At 29.0% G+C, this 18,778-nt stretch overlaps 1 protein-coding gene across 2 annotated transcripts in view; it reads left to right on the plus strand.

Moving 5' to 3' along the window:
* Positions 1-18,511, plus strand: part of LOC107440433 (microsomal triglyceride transfer protein large subunit) — a 63,422-nt gene extending 44,911 nt beyond the window's left edge. For both annotated transcript variants that reach the window (XM_043050618.3, XM_043050617.3), the window contains 10 exons: positions 5-118; positions 976-1,185; positions 7,210-7,424; positions 9,420-9,517; positions 10,693-10,814; positions 11,791-11,982; positions 13,904-14,058; positions 15,680-15,850; positions 15,998-16,162; positions 17,088-18,511. In XM_043050618.3, the coding sequence (XP_042906552.1) occupies positions 5-118; positions 976-1,185; positions 7,210-7,424; positions 9,420-9,517; positions 10,693-10,814; positions 11,791-11,982; positions 13,904-14,058; positions 15,680-15,850; positions 15,998-16,162; positions 17,088-17,091 (1,446 nt within the window). In that variant the 3' untranslated portion in view covers positions 17,092-18,511. The remainder of the gene's footprint in view (positions 1-4; positions 119-975; positions 1,186-7,209; positions 7,425-9,419; positions 9,518-10,692; positions 10,815-11,790; positions 11,983-13,903; positions 14,059-15,679; positions 15,851-15,997; positions 16,163-17,087) is intronic.
* Positions 18,512-18,778: the final 267 nt, after the last annotated feature.

Genomic DNA, 18,778 nt, shown 5'->3' on the forward strand with positions numbered 1-18,778 from the left:
TCAGAAACTTCTGAATAAAAATATTAAATCTGAAAAGTTGCGGTCCACAATTTTGGTTGCTCTATCATCTTTGATGCGAACATACTGTCGCAGTAAAACAGCTTGTTCTGATTCGCTGGTTTGTAGAACACAAATGTCTATAATTTCAATAGTTTTAGTTTTGATTTTCTTATCTTTCCATTTAGATAAAATGTTTCACTTATGTAGTTCACTTATGTTACGTGGTTCACTTTTCATTTTAACTTCAAAAGTTTGATTTATTTCATCTTGTTCATTTTTAGCAAGTACTACTATATTATTTAGGGTAATTTTACATTATTTTCAGGTTCAGTAATATTTGTGTTACAGATTTAAAATATTTATAATTTCAATAATTTTTGTTTTTATTTACTATTTTTTTTATTATTAAAGAACTTTTAACACTCTAAATTTCTTTTGTTCATTTTAAATTCTTTTTAATTTTTAAAATTTGTTTTATGTCATCATACTAATTTCCAACTATAGTTATTCTTATATAGACACTTTATTAATTTTAATAAAGTACGTTATTTAATTGTTTGAAAGTATTTTTTTTGTTGTAATGTATAAACAGAAGCAATTCTAAGACACAGATTTAAAAGTATTTTTTGTTTTTACAATAGTTATTAAATATTAAACATAATACAAAACTTTAGATTTGCTAGCAACTTTAAATAACCATGCATTTCTATATTATACACATTAGCATATTTTTACTTTTTTGATTTTCCATTTAATTATGTTATAATTTAAAAAAAATTTTAATTTTTGTTTTTAAAATTTAGTTTTTTTTGAAAAGCACTTTAATGGGCTTAACTAAAATGTATTCTATTTGTTTTGAAACATTTTATCATTAATTATAGTTACAATAATTAAAATTAATTGTTATAGTTTTATTATAGTTTCAGTGAATAACTTCTTTGTTTACACATTTTTTTAATAATATGCTTTATACAGATAGTCCAAACTATGAGTAATCTTTTCTTGAAAGAGCTTCAAGGTTGCCAAAGTGCTAGTTGCATTATGAGCTATCTGCTTGCTTTCCGAAATGCTGCATTACCTCAATATTTACCCGTGCTCTTAGAATTTGCCAAAAAGGGAGGAGTTCTAGGTTTGATGGCCCTTGAAGCTATGAAAGATATTGGGGTTCAACATTTTACACCTGAAGTAAGATTCTTTTTATTATTATTCTGTGTTCTTAAAAATAAGATATTAGGTGAGCATTTTATTCTTAACCCAGCTCAAAATGCCTGTTTAAGAAAATGACTTACTTACTTACTTATCCTCTACGTGCCTTGGGCACTTAAGGCCTCTAGCATATCCCTCCAACGCCTCCTGTCTTTAGCAATAGATCTTGCTTCCTCCCAGCCAGATATTCCACATTCTTTTAATTCGCCCAAAAACATGCGCTGGATGGTAAGTCTGGGTCTTCCTCTTGTTCTCTTACCATCAGGGGCCCATGTAAGCGCAACAGATGAAATTTTTTCTTTGGGCATTCTAAGGATATGTCCGAGCCAGCTCCATCTTCGTTTTTTAAGTTCATCTTCGATTGTTTTTATTTTAGCTTTCTTTAATAGATTTTGATTTGATACTTTGTAAGGCCAGAAAATTTTAAAAATAAATCTTAAACATTTGTTTTGAAAGGTTTCTAATTTTTGTATTTCGATCTTAGTCTGTTTCCAGGTTTCTGCGCCATATAATAGTACTGCTCTAACAATAGCTTTGTAAACAACTATTTTTGTCTTTATTTCAATATTTGACTCTCTCCAAAATTTATGTAATCCCTTAAAACATGTTCTTGCTTTGATTATTCTCTGTCTAATATCTTCACTACTTCCACCTTTTTTATCTACAATAGAACCTAAATAGCTAAATGACTCTATGTCATCTATTTCGTGATTTTCGATTTTAATTTTGTCATTTTTCTTTTGATTTATTCTCATTACTTTAGTTTTCTTCTTGTTCATGAATAAACCTACACTATTTGAATATTTGTTGAATTTGTCTGTTTTAAGTTGAAAGTCTGTACATTTGGATGAAATAAGTACGATGTCATCAGCAAAATCAAGGTCTTCTAAAGTAGTTGTGAAATTCCACCTTATTCCTCTTTTTTCATCTTTCAAGCTGTTTCGCATAATCCAGTCTATCACCAGTATAAATAAAAATCCCGATAAAACACATCCCTGTCTCACGCCAGTTTTTACTAAAAATAATTCGGTTAATTCTCCATTTACTTCTATACATGCTTTGCTGTTATCATAAATATCTTTGATTATGTTAATATATTTTTCTGGTATATTATAAAGTGATAAAATTTCCCATAATTTCTCTCTCTTAACTGAATCAAAGGCTTTACTGAAATCAATAAAGTTTAAATATAAAGAGGTGTTAAATTCTAAGCTTTGCTCAATGATATTTCTAAGTGTGAAGATTTGCTGCATTGTTCCACTTCCACTGCGGAAACCTGCCTGTTCTTCTCTTAAAATTCCATAAATTTCATGTTTTAGTCTATTCAAAATTATTCTTCCAAATATTTTTCCCGGTATAGAAAGTAGGCTGATGCCCCTCCAATTTTCGCATTTTGTTAGATCGCCTTTCTTGGGAATTTTCACTATTACTGCTTCTTTCCATTGTTCTGGTATTCTTTCATTTCTCCAGATTTCATTGAAGAGCTTTTGCAACTGTCTTGTAGCGGTTTCAAAATCTGCCTTAAGCATCTCTGCCACGATTCCGTCTCTCCCTGCAGTCTTCTTTGGTTTTGTGGCCCTCAGGGCACTCTGTACCTCATCCAGCGAGATATCTTCCAAAGAAGAAAAAAAGAATCTACAGTAGATGCTACATTTAATGTAACATTTGGGAGTTGCTCAGAATTTTCAACATGGTGTGCGTTAAGCGTATCTTCAAAATATTTTCTCCATCTTTCTTCGATTCTCTTATCCGTAGTAAGTAACTTATTGTTTTTGTCTCATACTGCACATTGCAAATTTCGTTTATTTCCTTTTATTTGTTTCACTTTCTGATAGAAAGTACTTATTTGTCCTTTTTGCGCTGCATCTTGAGCCTCAGTGGCAAGGTCTGTGAAATATTTCCTTTTGTCTTTTCTGGCTGACTTTTTTACTTCTCTATCAATTTGACTATACTGCTGTCTATACCGATTAAATAATCTTTCAGACTTTGTAGTTTCCATCTGTATTTTCTTTTTCCTTCTGCTTTCAATTAGTATTAATGTTTCTCCCGTAATCCATTCTTTGCTTTTCTTTCCTTTCTTTTTACCCAACACTTTTTCTGCTACGTCGCAATAAATGTTTTTGATATGTTCCCAAGTCTCTTCAACTTTTTCTTTTACCTCATTTTCTGATTGCTTAGTGTTGCCATGATTTTCTTCTTCCTTTAACAGCTCAAATCTGTTTTTCAACTCGATTGAAAATTCTTGTCTGCACTCTTTGGCTTTTAACTTAGCAATGTCATAGCTTATTCTTTTATGTCCCGTCTTCTTTGGTGATTTTCTTAATTTTAGTTTTAATATTGCAAGAATCAAGTAGTGATCTGATCCAACGTCGGCACCTCTCATCGCTCTTACGTCTCTTAGTGAGCTTCTGAACTTGTTATTAATTGCAATATGATCTATTTGATTCTTTGTTCTTCCGTCTGGTGAGGTCCATGTACATTTATGTATCTCTCTATGCTTGAATCTACTCCCACCTATGTTTAAACTATTTAGTTCGCACAGGGAAACAAACAGTTCTCCATTTTCGTTCCTCTCGCCCAGTGATTCGTTTCCAATGGAGTTTTCATCATCACTAATCCGTTTTCCAACCTTAAGAAAATGAACGCAGCTTAAAATGTGTGTTTGAAATATAGGACAGCACAAAGTGTATGTTTAAGAAAATGGGAACAATTGAAAATGCCTGTTTAAGGAAACGGACCAGTGTTTTCATCAAAGAAAAAAAATGGGTGAGAATTTCTCACCCTATCTCAAAAACAGGGTGAGATTTCAGAAAGTTAAGTGAGATTTCTAAAAACTAAAAAAACACAAATAGACTTGAAAAAAAAATCATTTCTTTTATTATAATACATTTTTAACGTCTTCTATTTTTTAAAGCATTGAATATTTTTGCTGCATCATCATAGAAGATTTTGCCTTTACTAGGTATTTGTCCATCTTACATTAGTGCATAAAAAATTTGAACGTCTTACAATGAAAAAACCTTACCTACGATAAACACGTGGTTGCAGAGAAATGTGTTCTGAAAGGGGTTCCGTGGTTCGGTTGTGTTCTGTTGTTCGAAAAGGTTCTGAACAATACTGGTAAATAGGGAAGCTAGATAATGGAACAAATGTTGAAAATAATGAAAGATCCAGGAAGAAAAGTGAAACGGATTTTATTCTAAATAGCGTAATTTGAAGCTTCTTCCAAAATGCGAGAAATTCGCGAATTTTGAAATTGATTTATAGAATGCGCGAATTTCTCGCAGTAATAATTTTTTAATGCGAGAAAAGAAAAAAATATGCGAGATTCTCGCGTTCTCACGCTGTAGTGAAAACACTGCGGACACAGCTCAAAATGTGTCCTTAAGAGAATGAACACAGCTTAAAATGCTTGTTTAAAGAAACTCAAACAACTCAAAATATGTATTTAAGAAATGGACACAACACTGAAAATGTGTGTTTAAGAAAATGGACATAGCTCAAAATGCCTGTTTTAGAAAATGGACATAGAACAAAATGGACACAAAACAAAACGCATATTTTGAAAAATGGACATAGCATTTGATTCTAAGTTTCAAACTTTTTTTGTGAAAACTGTTTCTTTTCAAAGGAATAAATTAATTTATACAAATATGCTCGTTATGTGTTGCCTTTGATTTGCCGAAATCATTTAGTACATTTTTTTAATTAGTCTTTTTTAAAAAACTTTGGAAGTCAGTATAAGGTTAGTTTTTACAAGGTTGTCATGGATCTTATAAATTTATAATAGCAGTATTAAGTTGACGTTGTAAAAATTTAGATTTTTAAAAGCCATTTTATCATTTATTATTCTGAATATGAAAATACATATCACCTGAAAAATTACATACACAGCCTGTCCAGCCTGAAGTCTAAGGCTTTGCCCATAAGGATTAACCTTAGTGTTTAAAAAAACTCAGGAAAAATAAATATGAAATTCTTTGTTAAATATTGAAAAAGTGCATTTTTTGCTATGTCAATTTTCTCAAACGAGCATTTTGATGTGTGCCCATTTTTTAAAGCTTGAATTTTTAGTTGTGCCCAAGATAGAAACCTCATATGATAGGCTGTATAGTTAATGCAAACTCTTCCAGTCTTAACCATTTCATTAATTTATTTAGATTACGTGAATGAATCTCTTTAATTTCTGACTTAAAATTAGATAAAATCAGGTTTAATTGTCAGTTAAACTGGAAGGACATATTTGGTGTCATGCCTTGGACATTCATAACATTATTTTCTTCTACCAGACTATCTTCTTTTCACTCAAGTGTTTGTTACAGCAATTGTTCCAAAATACTCCAATTCAAATTAAGATGTGCTGGCTTCAATGCTATTATCAGCAATATTAATTGGAAAATTATTATCACATAGAGTATTATTATCGAGCCAAATAATCAGTTATAATATTAAGATTGATCAAACCACTCTAAAAGTATTTATGAAAAAAAAACTTTGAAAGTTATTTAAAATTGCTACTTCAAAACACCAGACATGGAATTTCATAACTGTTATTTACTTATTTTTTAATTCAGATTTGAGTTTACTTATTCTAAGCAGTTTTTTTTCTATAGAGATGTTTTTAATTTTAAGTAATTCTATTTTTTGTGTTATTGTTGTGTTTATGTATTACTACATTGTTGATGATATCAAGAAGAATTTAACATAGAAATAACTTTTGCTCCTCTCTCTTCAGTGGTAAAATTTAACATGTTAAGTTTTTACAATTCTATCCTGTAGCATTTTGCTAGCACACATTTATCATTGAGCCAGGGCCATATACACAATACTCTCACATGCAAAAATGAAATTAATTCTCCACTTAGTTTATACTCATTTTGGAGAGCCATCTTAAAGCATGTGATTTTGAAACTTATATAATGAAAAATCACATGGATGGAACCTCATTTCGGTTGAAACTCAAATCTATATGTACTTTAAATCCCATGAATATACAATGGCATCTTGTCCCAAATATTGTAATTTTTAAAACATTTCAGAACACTGTTGGTTTAAAAATATGAGCATTCTATGCTGCTATGTATACTTGACAGTCGGCGCAAAAAGGTTAATAAGAATACAAGATATTAAACTCTGAAAAGATCACTGTTTCTGTTGACTAGATTGTTTGTGCTGTCATTTTTTGTTTTACTTTGGTTAACAGTGTGCAGCAATGTTAATTAATATTGTGGCACAAAATGATTTTTTCTTTTGCAATGTTAATTAATATTGTAATTTAATATTATGGCACAAAAATAATTTTTTCTTTCTAACGCCTTTTATTGCTCTAATTAACTTTAATTAATTTTTATTATTTAATTAAATTAACCTAATTTAATTTTAACTCTAATTTTGATATTAAAATTTGATTGATATTAAAATTTGAAATTTTATGTCCGCTTCTGTTAAATACCTGTATTGATGCTTTCCATATTTAATAATTTACTGTATACTTTGATCTAAATAGAGTTTTTTAAATTCTTTTAATATCTTTTTAATACAGTCCATAAATAGAATAGATTGAAAACAATAAAAAGAAGAACTAGGGATCTTAGTATTTGGATAAATTTAGTTCACAAGTTTCATTATAGATTTACCAACAATTATTCTGTTTTCAATAAGATTGCAAAACAAGTATTACTTTTTAAATTCTACTATGCAAGTAATTCTTGGTAAAAAGTTCACTATCTTAAATTATCCTATCTCAGTTTAAATATTTCACTAGTTGTACTTAAAAACAGTTTATTCATCAAATGAACTTGCTCTAACTATTCACAATGATAAATTTTAACAATGTTATTGTCTAACTAACAGTTTGATGCAATAACAATACTTGTTTGTGAAATATTATTGAAAATCTAAAATCAGAATTGTATAATTATCATTTTTATTGAATCTCATTTAATTCTCATATTTATAAAAATTAAAATTTATGTTTTAAGATTGATAAGCTATTGTTTTCAGATCCACGAAGCTCTTCTGAGGATTTACAACCAGTTTTGGCCTCATCAGGAGCCTGCCTCACGAATATTGGCTGCAGAACTTTTAATGAAAAGTAATCCAACTATACATACCATTGGTAACCTGGTGTTTTCTTTGGACAATAGGGAACAGCCAGAGATCAACTCCCTCCTTTTGTCAAAAATCAAAAACTTAGCTTTGGAAAATGAGGGCATCAGGTGAGGAAACAGTTTAAAATTAGTATTCATTGGTGCATGATTTAAATTCTAAAGCTCTCGAAATGATCTCGATTTTATGAAACATCTCGACTCTTTTGGAGCTCTTGAAGTGTCAAATATTATCAAAAGCACTCTTGGCATTTTCTTAATGATTTACAACTTTCGCTCATAAACTGCCTGACATTAAACATGGTTTTTAAACTTTGATTAAACCATGAAAAAATTTCACTCTTCTCATTAAATATTTTCTAATTAATTAATAATCTTTGGTTTGTACAGTTAAAGCTTTTTAGCATGGCTCTCATTACTGCACCCCTTCCATCATTGCAACCAATACATAAAGTCCCATTTGCTATTCCATACATGCAATGTTATTTTAGGGCTCATTAGAACTATGTGAATCATTCCAATATAGTGACCAAAAATTTGTTTATATTTTTTATTCAAGAAAAAAAATTTAGAAAAAAATAAAGAAGGAAATCACTCTCCAATCAAGTGTTAAGCATTTTTGCACTTTCAAAGCAAACATTTTTCCATTGTTGATTGATCAATGGATAGCAAAAGTTTTAAATTCAAACTATTATTTCTTTTGATGTTATTGCTCAATAAGCATGAAATACCATGAATTCTCTGTGAATAGAAAAAGAGTGACAGGACTAGGACTATCTGTTCACATTCTTATTTATTCATAGGCTAAGGTCTAAACTAAAAGATCGTGAAATATCAAATACTTTTCATTATTAAGAATTAAAAATTCTTATTGCTTCCTTACATGGAAATTGGAATCCATGTATGTATTTGTAAATGGCTGCATAAGCTTTCTAAATTTTATTACAAAGGGTTCAATAAGATCATTAATTATATTTTTCTTGTTTAACTGTTGTGAGAGTTGATTTACATGGTGTTAAAACGTCTAGTTATTCAGATTCTTCTTGATTTTAATTTTGATTTGACTTTGAAATCCTCTGGACATATGTTAGATTGTGATAACGGCTGCTCCTTAACCAGCGTGAGGTCATATGCTTAAAACAGAAATAAAATATAAGTGGATAAAAAAATGTGTTTGCCAAAATAAGTTCAGTATTTATGAGTAAATATTTTCGATAGACTTTTGTGTACTCACAATAGAGCCATATTGCGTTATAGCATTTATTTTCATTTGGACCACAAGTGTTCTGTGAATTGTACATTGTACGAGTGTGGACTGTATATTTGTTGCTAATATTAATAGCAAAATAGGTAGTTACAAAAATGTAAAGTCATATTTTGAATCTACTTTTTATATAAATGTAAGTTGAAATTATTCTATAGTAAAAAATTAAGAATTATTAATTAAGTTGAGTCGGTGGTGTGCAGATTTGTGGGGATGTCAGGGAGAAATTCCTCAAATCATATGCACCTTCAAAAAAGAAAATTATCAAGAACTAGTTAATTAAAGAAATAGTATTAGTAACAAAATAAGTAGTTACAAAGTAAACATATAAATCCATATTTTGAATCTATTTTTATATAATTGCATGGTGATAAATTATTAATTATAACAAAGTTATTTAAAAAAATTCTTAAATGTTAAGGATATTTAAAATTGTTTGAAAGTCATATTTTATTCCTCTTAGAATATTTTGCATTAGCCAAATATTCACCTATTGAAAATTTTTATTTCAGAATAAAAGCAATGGAAATTTAAATTAAGATTTTTAAAGTTTTAGTTTTGCTTAGTCATTGATTAGATACCCAGCTGAAGACATCACTCCTTAGACCCTTCTTCATACCACTTAGTCAGAGTTCCCCCAAAAAAGAAGCTGGATAATTCAGGGTTCCATATCTGTTTATATGGAGAATTGATTGAAAGTGTAATTAACTTTTTCCAGTGAAATAAATTAAATAGTGTAAACAAACATTGTTTTATAGTTTCTTTTATAAATTGGTATTAATATTATGAATTCTGTGATTATTTTAACTTTGTTAGTTATAATTTCCCCCTATATTTTTTAGGTCATGTGTGAAGGAAATTTTAAGAAATGTGACATATGGGAACTATCATTATATGGCTCAAAATGGCACATCTTCTAGCATAATAAATCTTTTGCAGGGTACAGTAATTTTTTATTAATGAAATTTTAATTCGATTAATTCTTATTATCTGTTTTGTGTTTTGAGCAATAGCAAATTGCCACTGCTTGTAATTACATGTAATATTAGTTGTATGCTAAAAATTCAGCCCATGGTAATTCGAGCTCACATTTTTTTTTTTTTGTGCTTATGAAATTCTGTATTACACTGTTTTATCAGCACTGTATCTGTTTTGTGATATTTCTGTGTATATTATTGTAACAAATAATAATAATTACAAATAAGAAAAGATTGTTTTACTATGCAATGCAGCTGACATCTTGTGACCATTTTCAACTTATTTATCTATAATCTAGAAATATTAAATGAAATATTCTTGTAAAAAAATCAAATAATAGCTTTCATGATAAATACATTAAATTTAATTCATAATCAACAATATGTAATTAATTCAAACATTTATTTATAATTTAAAGAGTACATTTTTTAAAAGACCAACAACAAATTGAAATGATTCCATGAGATAAATAGTTAAGTACTGCATTTCAATTAACACGTTGAATGCCACACTAATTTCACGTGGCTTGCCCGTCTGGCCAAAATGATTTTTGTGTATTCTATATTGCATTAATTTCTTAAAACCATTTTAGTAGCGATAATAATATTAATAAAATTGAAAGCATGAAAAAGTTACTCGAATTATGTGTTTCTAATAATCTTGGCTTCGCTGGTCACTGATGACCCTCGTGGCCCTACGAACAAACTCAGTGCCGGTCACCGGTGACCCCTATGGTATTCAATGTGTTACTATAAGGCTATTATTGTGTTACGTGTTAATATAAGGCTAGTATTACTATGAGCTATGTTTATTGCTTTCTCTGAAGAAAATCTGATTTTACACAAAACTTTAATATCTGTTGGGCTATTTTATAAATTTTTGTTTTTATAAGCAGAGTATTTCTTCTACCAGTTAGCAGTAACATTAATTTAAGCTATAATTAAGATTTATTGATACGTTTATTTTCTTTTAAATTTAGTTCGTTATTAAAAAATTACACATCGACAAGTGTTTTTAAAAACACCTCTTACTGTATAAAAGTCACATATTTCAAAATAAAATTTAAGGTAATTTAATTCCGTACTGTATATTAAATATTTGTTCTCTCTTTAACATTGTATTTTGTATCACGAACAGCAAGCCATGATGCAAATACTACCTATGGAATAAATGTGGAAATGCGTCCAACTGGAATGCTTAAAAGGACAAGTTTTGATTTAAGCCTCAGTGGAGGAAATCATAATTTACATCTCATGTCTGTGAGTAAATGCATGATTTTACCATCACTTGTATATCACATTTCACCGAAAATCATAAATTTTGTATTGTTAAAGGCTTTTGTGCAAATCTTTTAATGTTTGTCTAAAAACTAGTATTAATCAGTATCCAGTCTTATTATATTCTCAGGTGTTAAGAATTTTAGGTACGTTGCATCATTTTGGTGTTAATTAACACATAATATTTTTATCATCTCATCAGAAAATAAAGCTTTTGCAAATACTCAACCTTTAACTTTTTGAAACAAGCTTTAGCAATAATAATGTTAATTATTGGACTTATATTGATGTTTTCACTGTGAAATTATTAACGAATTTAATATAGTACTATTTAAAGTTTAATTTTGTTGCAATTAAATATAAATCATATTAGTATTGCACCATAATTATTTTAAAAAAAAATTCTTTTAAGGGTTGAAAAACTTTTTTATGTTAATATTTATTTAATTAAACACTAAATTTTTTTAAAAGTAAAATAAAGATGAAAATAATTTATGAAGAACACTCATGCAGAATTTTGCTAAGCTTTTTTCTCCAGCTTAGAAGCACAATTATGTCAAATGTTCTTCATCAAGACTTCTAATAATTACAAATGTACTGTGGGCATCATTAAAAGCAGACAATCAAATCTTGCTCAATGAATGATTACCACTTTTTTAAATGAGGAATATTTTAATTTTGCAATTCGAAATTGCAAACAAGGAACCTTATTAGTTTAATATCGAATTATGTATTAATGCCTATATAATGGAACAAAATTAAAACAAAATTTAGTCTCAGTGTGTAAAATTTTCACATTGACTTGGACTTAATTGTTCTGTGGATACTATCGTTCTGTGATATATGTTACAATTTTAAGCATTTTCTGTTTTAAGGTTTTACAATACAAAGATTCTGAAAATTAACTTGCTTATGTCTATGTCAGACTAACATTTACAAGTTTTTCTTCTTCTTCCAGTTAGGCTTATTTGTGGAAGGATTTGGACTAACGGATGAAGAACAAAAAGAAAATCCTGAAGAAGCCTCTGCAGGAATGCAACTGTCAGTCCTTGGAGTTAATCTGAGACCTTACATATTTTTCTCGGGCACGGGAGAATTGATGGGACTTGTATGGTCTGGTGCTGGGAGTGAACCCACTCCAGCAGTTCAGGTAAGGAAGAATATCTTCATCTTTTCAGCGACAGTTACCATCAATACTTCTGAGTTTATCAGGTTAATTGTATTAACCTGATGAATGATGACCATTAAAATAATTATCTAATGTTTTTTGTTTAAACACACTGTTCACATGTTTCAGTGTTTAATACACAAATTTGTTTTGTCGTAGTAATACAATCATAGTAATCGTTCCACCTGTTGTGTGTGCGTTGATCATTGTTTAGGAGGAACACTATTTTTTTTTTTCACTGGCTCAGATTTATGAGAAATTCGAACAATCGAGACTACTGTATTGGATTTCAGGTTAAAAACATGCATTTAAATATGCTCGTTATTTATAATGTAACTTAAATAACTTAATGTAATATTCAATAACTTAAATGATAAAAGAATTAATAAGTTCAGTGTAAAGTTTCCTTTAGAAACGATCACTTTAAACAAAAGTAATGTGCAATTGCATTACATAGAGAGAAATACTTCTAACGTTTAGGATTGACATTATTAGAATATTATTTTGATATATTTTAGTTTTATTGTAACAACGTTTTTAATTTACGGAGAGCATAGTTTCATCTTATTATTCTTTGTTATGTGATGAAACCAGGGCTCGAAAAAAGTCAGAAATTTTACCCGTCCCCGAGGACAGCTTATCCAACAATGTACCCATCCTCCTTTGAAACTAACCTGCAGCTTCTAGATAAATAAAAATATAATTTTCTCTTATTTATTACAAACATTTATATAAATTGCACAATGAATTAGTAGTTACAAGGATTACAAATACTAGGATTACATTATACAGTAATAAAAGAAATACTAGGTTACTAATAGTAACCTAGTATTATTTTTATTATTTATATTACAAACATCAATTCCACCATGCGCAGTATGTTGCTGTATTGTGGGTCATTTTGCTGCATTAGGTTTTATAAATAGCTTAGGCTCGGAGGAATGAAGCTTTCTGGTGTTTAAAGATGTTATGTATCTTAAATTTTAATGACACCCATTCTTGAGAAAAATTTTCTTTATCTACTCCTTCAAAAAAGATTGTATGATAACAAAAATTGAAAATGTATCGCGAACATTAACGGAAAAATTGCCGTCCGAGCAGACGTCGGATTCGAGAAATTCGTTGTCCGCTGGGAATTTTTGACCGCCGAATACGGGCAGTTTTTCCAGCCCTGGATGAAACTATGCTAACTAGTTATCTTTTTTTAAAATTGTCTGTACATACTTTTTAAAAACGTTTATAAATAAAAATAATAAATAAATATTGAGTATCGTGCAAATATTTAGATCAATAGAGTAATTTTTTTAAAGCAAAAGCTGAAATATTTTGAACACTAATGGGTCAAATTGCTTCACTTTTACACAACGAAACATTTTAAAATCTTATAACATAGTCTCATCTAATCAAGCTACAAAGTCAATAATCTAATTTCAGATCATCCTATTAGTTGTGAATAAGGATAGTGTCTCCTTAGGAAAAAAAAAGTGAAAGGTATTGCTCAATAAAAAACTTACTATGACAAATGTCTCTTTTAAATAGCCAAGCAGGTGTAGAAATTAATTAAAAATGTTAAGTACACATTTAAAATGAAATGTATCTAAATTAAAATCTTACCAAAGAATGAAATTTTTTTTACGAGTTGCTCTGGTGTAGCAACTTCAAATAATGAAAAAAAAAATTTTTTTTGAATTTTACGGATAAAATTTTCAACATTACAATGTTGAATAAGAAGATTTATATTACTTCGACGTCAATCACTCACCTCGGAGGATTGTAATTACACATAATATTGTTACAACTTCTTCTAAAATAATAAAGTATTTAATGACATTCTTAAGTATTCGGCAAAATATTTGTATAAAGGTTATATTTAAATAAAAATTAATTAATGTTTGAATTCTAGGCAAATTTCTTATTGATGGATCAAACCCATTCTGTTGTCTTACAAAATGGTATCACAGTAGATTTAAATCTAAAAGGTGCCTTGTCTGCAGATGTTTCAGGAACTGTTGAAGTCTCCATGTGGAATAAGAATGCACATGCTGTAGTTAAAAACAGGTTAACGCTAGGTTTCTATTCAATTATTTCTAACTGCAATTGCTAGCAACATTCTTTCATCTATTGACTTAATATTTCCTTTTATTCATCTTACATTTTGTATTAACTGTGCTTATAACATTATTATGGAACCTACTAAATTGTGTGATTGATATTGTTTACAACTTTTGCATTGATAATGATAGTACAGTATAGTGCCTCTTCCATGGAACTCATCCAGACATCAGTCTCGCGTCATGACTAGTACCATGCTTAAGAGGAAAAGTCACCACGAATAGGAATGTGCGTGAATAGTTTTATCCTGATCTTGGCGTAGGTCAGCATGAGTAAACCAATCAACACCTTCATTCATCCATTGCACCCTCATTAGAAATGTGCTCTCCCTTATTACCATACCAGCAGACAGCCCCAGACTTTTAGTCAAGGAATCCTCCTCAAAGCCGCATAATAAACTGACTATTTGACCTAGTTAAATATGAGAAATGTTTGAACTTGCCTTTTGCAAAACGTGTCGTTGGAGTTGGTAGAGGACGAAATAAAGAATGTTTAAGTGGTCATCATGTATAAAAACTATGCAATTGTTACGATTTTCAACTGATAAAAGAATAGTTTTTATGAGCATAACAGTGTAGTTTGACTCCTTCTAGTCATTACTTTTCAAATTTATATTTTATATAAATAAAGTATTTTTGCATTAACCATTTATCTTAAGATGCGTAACACATGTTTTTAATTATATGGAGAAAAGAGTAAAATGTAACCTGATCTTGTTTTGTTTGTTATATGACCTTTCCTTCTGTCACATTAAACTGAATGGTCAGGAGCTTGCTGTAATTTTCATTTTTTTTTGTAATCTGCTCAAAATTAGGTAATTAAAACTTTTAATTACAAAAGAAGTAATGCATATTATAAAGGAATGTTTGTACTGAGTCATTTCCTTTCACATGGAATTTTATAGTGCATTATTGCTGGAATTTATAATGCAAATGATCACAGAAACTGATATTTGTGAGAACAAATTGGTTGCACAGAATTTCAACTTTATAATAAAAACGTGTTTTTCAAAGAAACAACCAATTTTTTTTATTTTTTAATGTTCTTCAAAAAAGTTAACAAATATCAAAAAAAAATATATATATTTATTATACCGAAAATTTCTTCAAAAGTTTGATGTTAAAATTTAACACTTTGTTTTAATGAAACTTTTTCAAATACTGTACACAATTTGTATACATTACACAAAATTTGAATTAATTTGTTTTTATTTTTAAAGTTAATTTGTTTAATCCACATAAGAAAGAACCAAATTATTATAAAACCTCAATATATTTTTTTAGCGCTTCCAAAATTAATGAAGAAAAAACTTCAACTTATACACACTGTTTTGTTACTGTGTACAAACAATAAATTACATTATATTATACATTGCAAAAATATAGAAAATTAACATTACATTATAATTCAACATTATTCCAACAATTCAACGTATTCTTTACCTCTCATTATGTCTGAAATATTAAGCAATTGTATATGCATTAGATAAAATACATTAACTCTAATTGCCAATTTATCATTCCCACTTTATAATTTAAATACATAACAACTTTCTATTTTGCTTTAGGGGAGCATTGCTTGTAAATGGATTTTGCAGAGTAGACACATCTTTTGTTGAAAGCCATGTCGATTTTGCTTTAGGTGGTAATTCTGTGCTGAATATGGTTGTAAATTTAGACTTCGCCCATAAACCCATGAAAATTTGTTTGCAAATAGATCAACCTGATTATATATTTAGGTAATATCTCAAATGTCACATTTTTCAAGAATTCAACTTTTCATTTATATCATTAATATTCATTAGAATAATCTCATTAAATTTTGATCAGTCGATTTGACTTCTAAAATTTTTGCTTTGATTTATATTTTTAATGTTCCATTTTAGGCACAATGTAAGAAAAACTGAAACTATACCTGGAAGTAAACATTTAATTAAGACGTTGAAAAGACGAAGCATGTATTTTCCTGGAAAGTCGTTTAACTTGCACAGGAAGAATTCCGACTCGTGTAGAGAGTTACTCATTCCAAAGAAGCAGAAATCATCATTCTGGTATTGTGTTACATTCCTCTTACTCTTTTAACTTATTTGAATGGATACATTATGTGGCGTCAAATCTTGTTTGCCGGTGTATGATTAAGTTAAGTATTTCCCTCCCCCAGTCACTGAGGTTAGGGTTCTACAATTTCAAGATTAATGGCACGATTGCAATAATGTGGTCAGCATTATGCACAAGCTGCCTTTTACCAGACGAGGCTCAGCCCGAGCTTGTTTACTAGAAAAAGGTTTTGGACATGGACTTGTGATATCACAAGTACAAAAGCTAAACAAACTTTTGGTTCACTTATTAAGTGTACAAAATGTAAAATTTTTAATGTATAAAAAATATCATCGCTCTGCTTCGTAGTCACAAAATTTGGGTCTTTATCCAACGTGTATCGTGCACTCAGGCTTGGATCCCCAACTTACTATTCGAACTTATCTCTAGTACCCATTGGGTGTGAAAATGGCTTCAAGCAGTCACTAAAAACCAAACCCTAGTTCTTTGCAATGACAGCTCAGTGACTTTAACCATTGAACCATAGCAGCTCAGTGATATACAGTTGCATTTGTACTTTTTATGATATGCGATAAAAAAAACTTTTATTTTAGGAACTGGAAATTCTAAACTGAATTAGTTTTAAATATGTCAGTTTTAGTTTGTTTTTTTTTAGTTACTGCAATTTATAAAAAGCATTCTCGCAATAGCCCACTGTGAGCCAGGGGCGACATAGAGGTTAAGGATTCAAAAGTTTTTAACTAATGGCATGATTGTGGTCAGCATTCCGCACAGGCTGCCTGTACTTCCCAGGCAAGCTAGTACCCATCGGTACTGATATATTTATATCGATGCATAATTTGTTCTGGATTTGGGGTTCCATACTGTAATTTACTTCCCTTATCTCATCTTATATTAACTATTTTATTTTTATTACAGGTAATGATGAAGTTTTATTTTACCAAAGTGACCGAGTACTTAACAAGATGGAACTTAACTAACTAAATGTGAAAAATCAAAAGTAGATTTATTTCATTCATCTGATATTTTAAGAACAATTTGTGTGTTCAGATATATTCTCAATCATCCAACATTTATGGGACCAAAAATATTTCTATTAACTTGAAAGTTATGATTGTGTCCATATTATCATTTGCTATAATTGAGAATTAATATTTAATACACCTTTTAATTCATCCCTGCTTACTAAAAGTGTTCTTTTTACAAGCATATTGTCTATCATTAATTTCATTTTTAAGTTTAATTGATACAAAAAAGTAATATTTTTTTGGCAGATTTTTTAGTTTTTTCTAAATTTTGCAGTTAAAGAGCTCAGTTTACCATTACCGAATTTAGTTTACCATTAACAGAAATGAAAAATTGTTTCGTTTAAAAATCTTTAAAACAGAATTAAGTTCTTGACACAAATATTGTTTTAGCTATTAATACACTAAAATTGATAGCTATTTACACACTTTTAGCACCTAAGAAAGACTGATCAGCTTGTTGGATAGTTGAGAGTTTACTATAGTTTAAAACACACTATTAATAAATTTAAATCACGAATTGCGAAAATTTTCTATTTCGAAATTATTTAAGGAAAATTCATTTCTGTTGCTCCAAAGTTAAAATACAGAATTCAGTTATTATTCCAAAAATATGTCATTGTTCTTAATTTATGTAACTTCTTCAAACCAGACTTTGAATATAACAAAAAATGTTTAGTTTCTGGTTGCTTTGATATTTAACATAAATAATGAAAGAAATAACCCAAAATGAGAAAATTTAACTCTCTATATGTCGTAAAAGTTGTGCAGCAATATTAAATATTTTAATTTGGTGGTTAAATTTAAAAAGAAAAGCTTTATTTGATTATGAAATAATTCCATGTTACATTATTTCAATGACCTTTTAATTTTATGTACGTTTTTTGACATTGCATGTTAAAATTAACAAAGCTGTACTTTGTTCATGGCATAAATTTGACCAATACTGGCTTTAATAAACATTTGCTTTCTGTAACTTAATGAGATTAATGTATATTTTAAAGTGCCAAAAAGATTGGTGAAACTTAGTTTTGTGAATCATTTATAATCTTCATTGCTTTTTGTTAAAACATGGCTTATTTTTACTCACCATTTATAGTTTTTTTTTAATACAACAAAAATAGTATTTATTTTGTTGTTCACTTAATTTTATATTATTTAATTATTGGAAGTGTGTATTTTCTTCAGATTGATATCAGCTATTTATTGTCATAAAGATAATTCATTGTTATTTAATTTATATGTTATTTATGAATTTTCCTGCACCAAAGACTTCCTCAGTCTGATGTTTTGTAAAATAAAATGCAAAGAGAAAAATTTTCTGTGTTATTTCAATCTGATTCCTAAATAAACTTTTTATAGACTAGTGTTAAAATTAATTAGTAAAAACAATTATATATATTCAATCAGAAACCTGATCTCAAGTTTATCCCCCAGGACATTACTGGCTAATTTCTTATAAAACAGCCAAGCAACTTTTTTACTTAAACACTCTGAACCACAATATGTAAGTGAAGGATATTCTTACAGTTAGAAAAATTAAATATACCAGTGTATTATTTGTGCTGAATGTGAATTGTTTAT

Source organism: Parasteatoda tepidariorum, chromosome 4 (genome assembly GCF_982258835.1).
Source record: "Parasteatoda tepidariorum strain Cologne lab strain chromosome 4, Ptep-v5.0, whole genome shotgun sequence".
NCBI classification, from domain to species: Eukaryota; Metazoa; Arthropoda; class Arachnida; order Araneae; family Theridiidae; genus Parasteatoda; species Parasteatoda tepidariorum.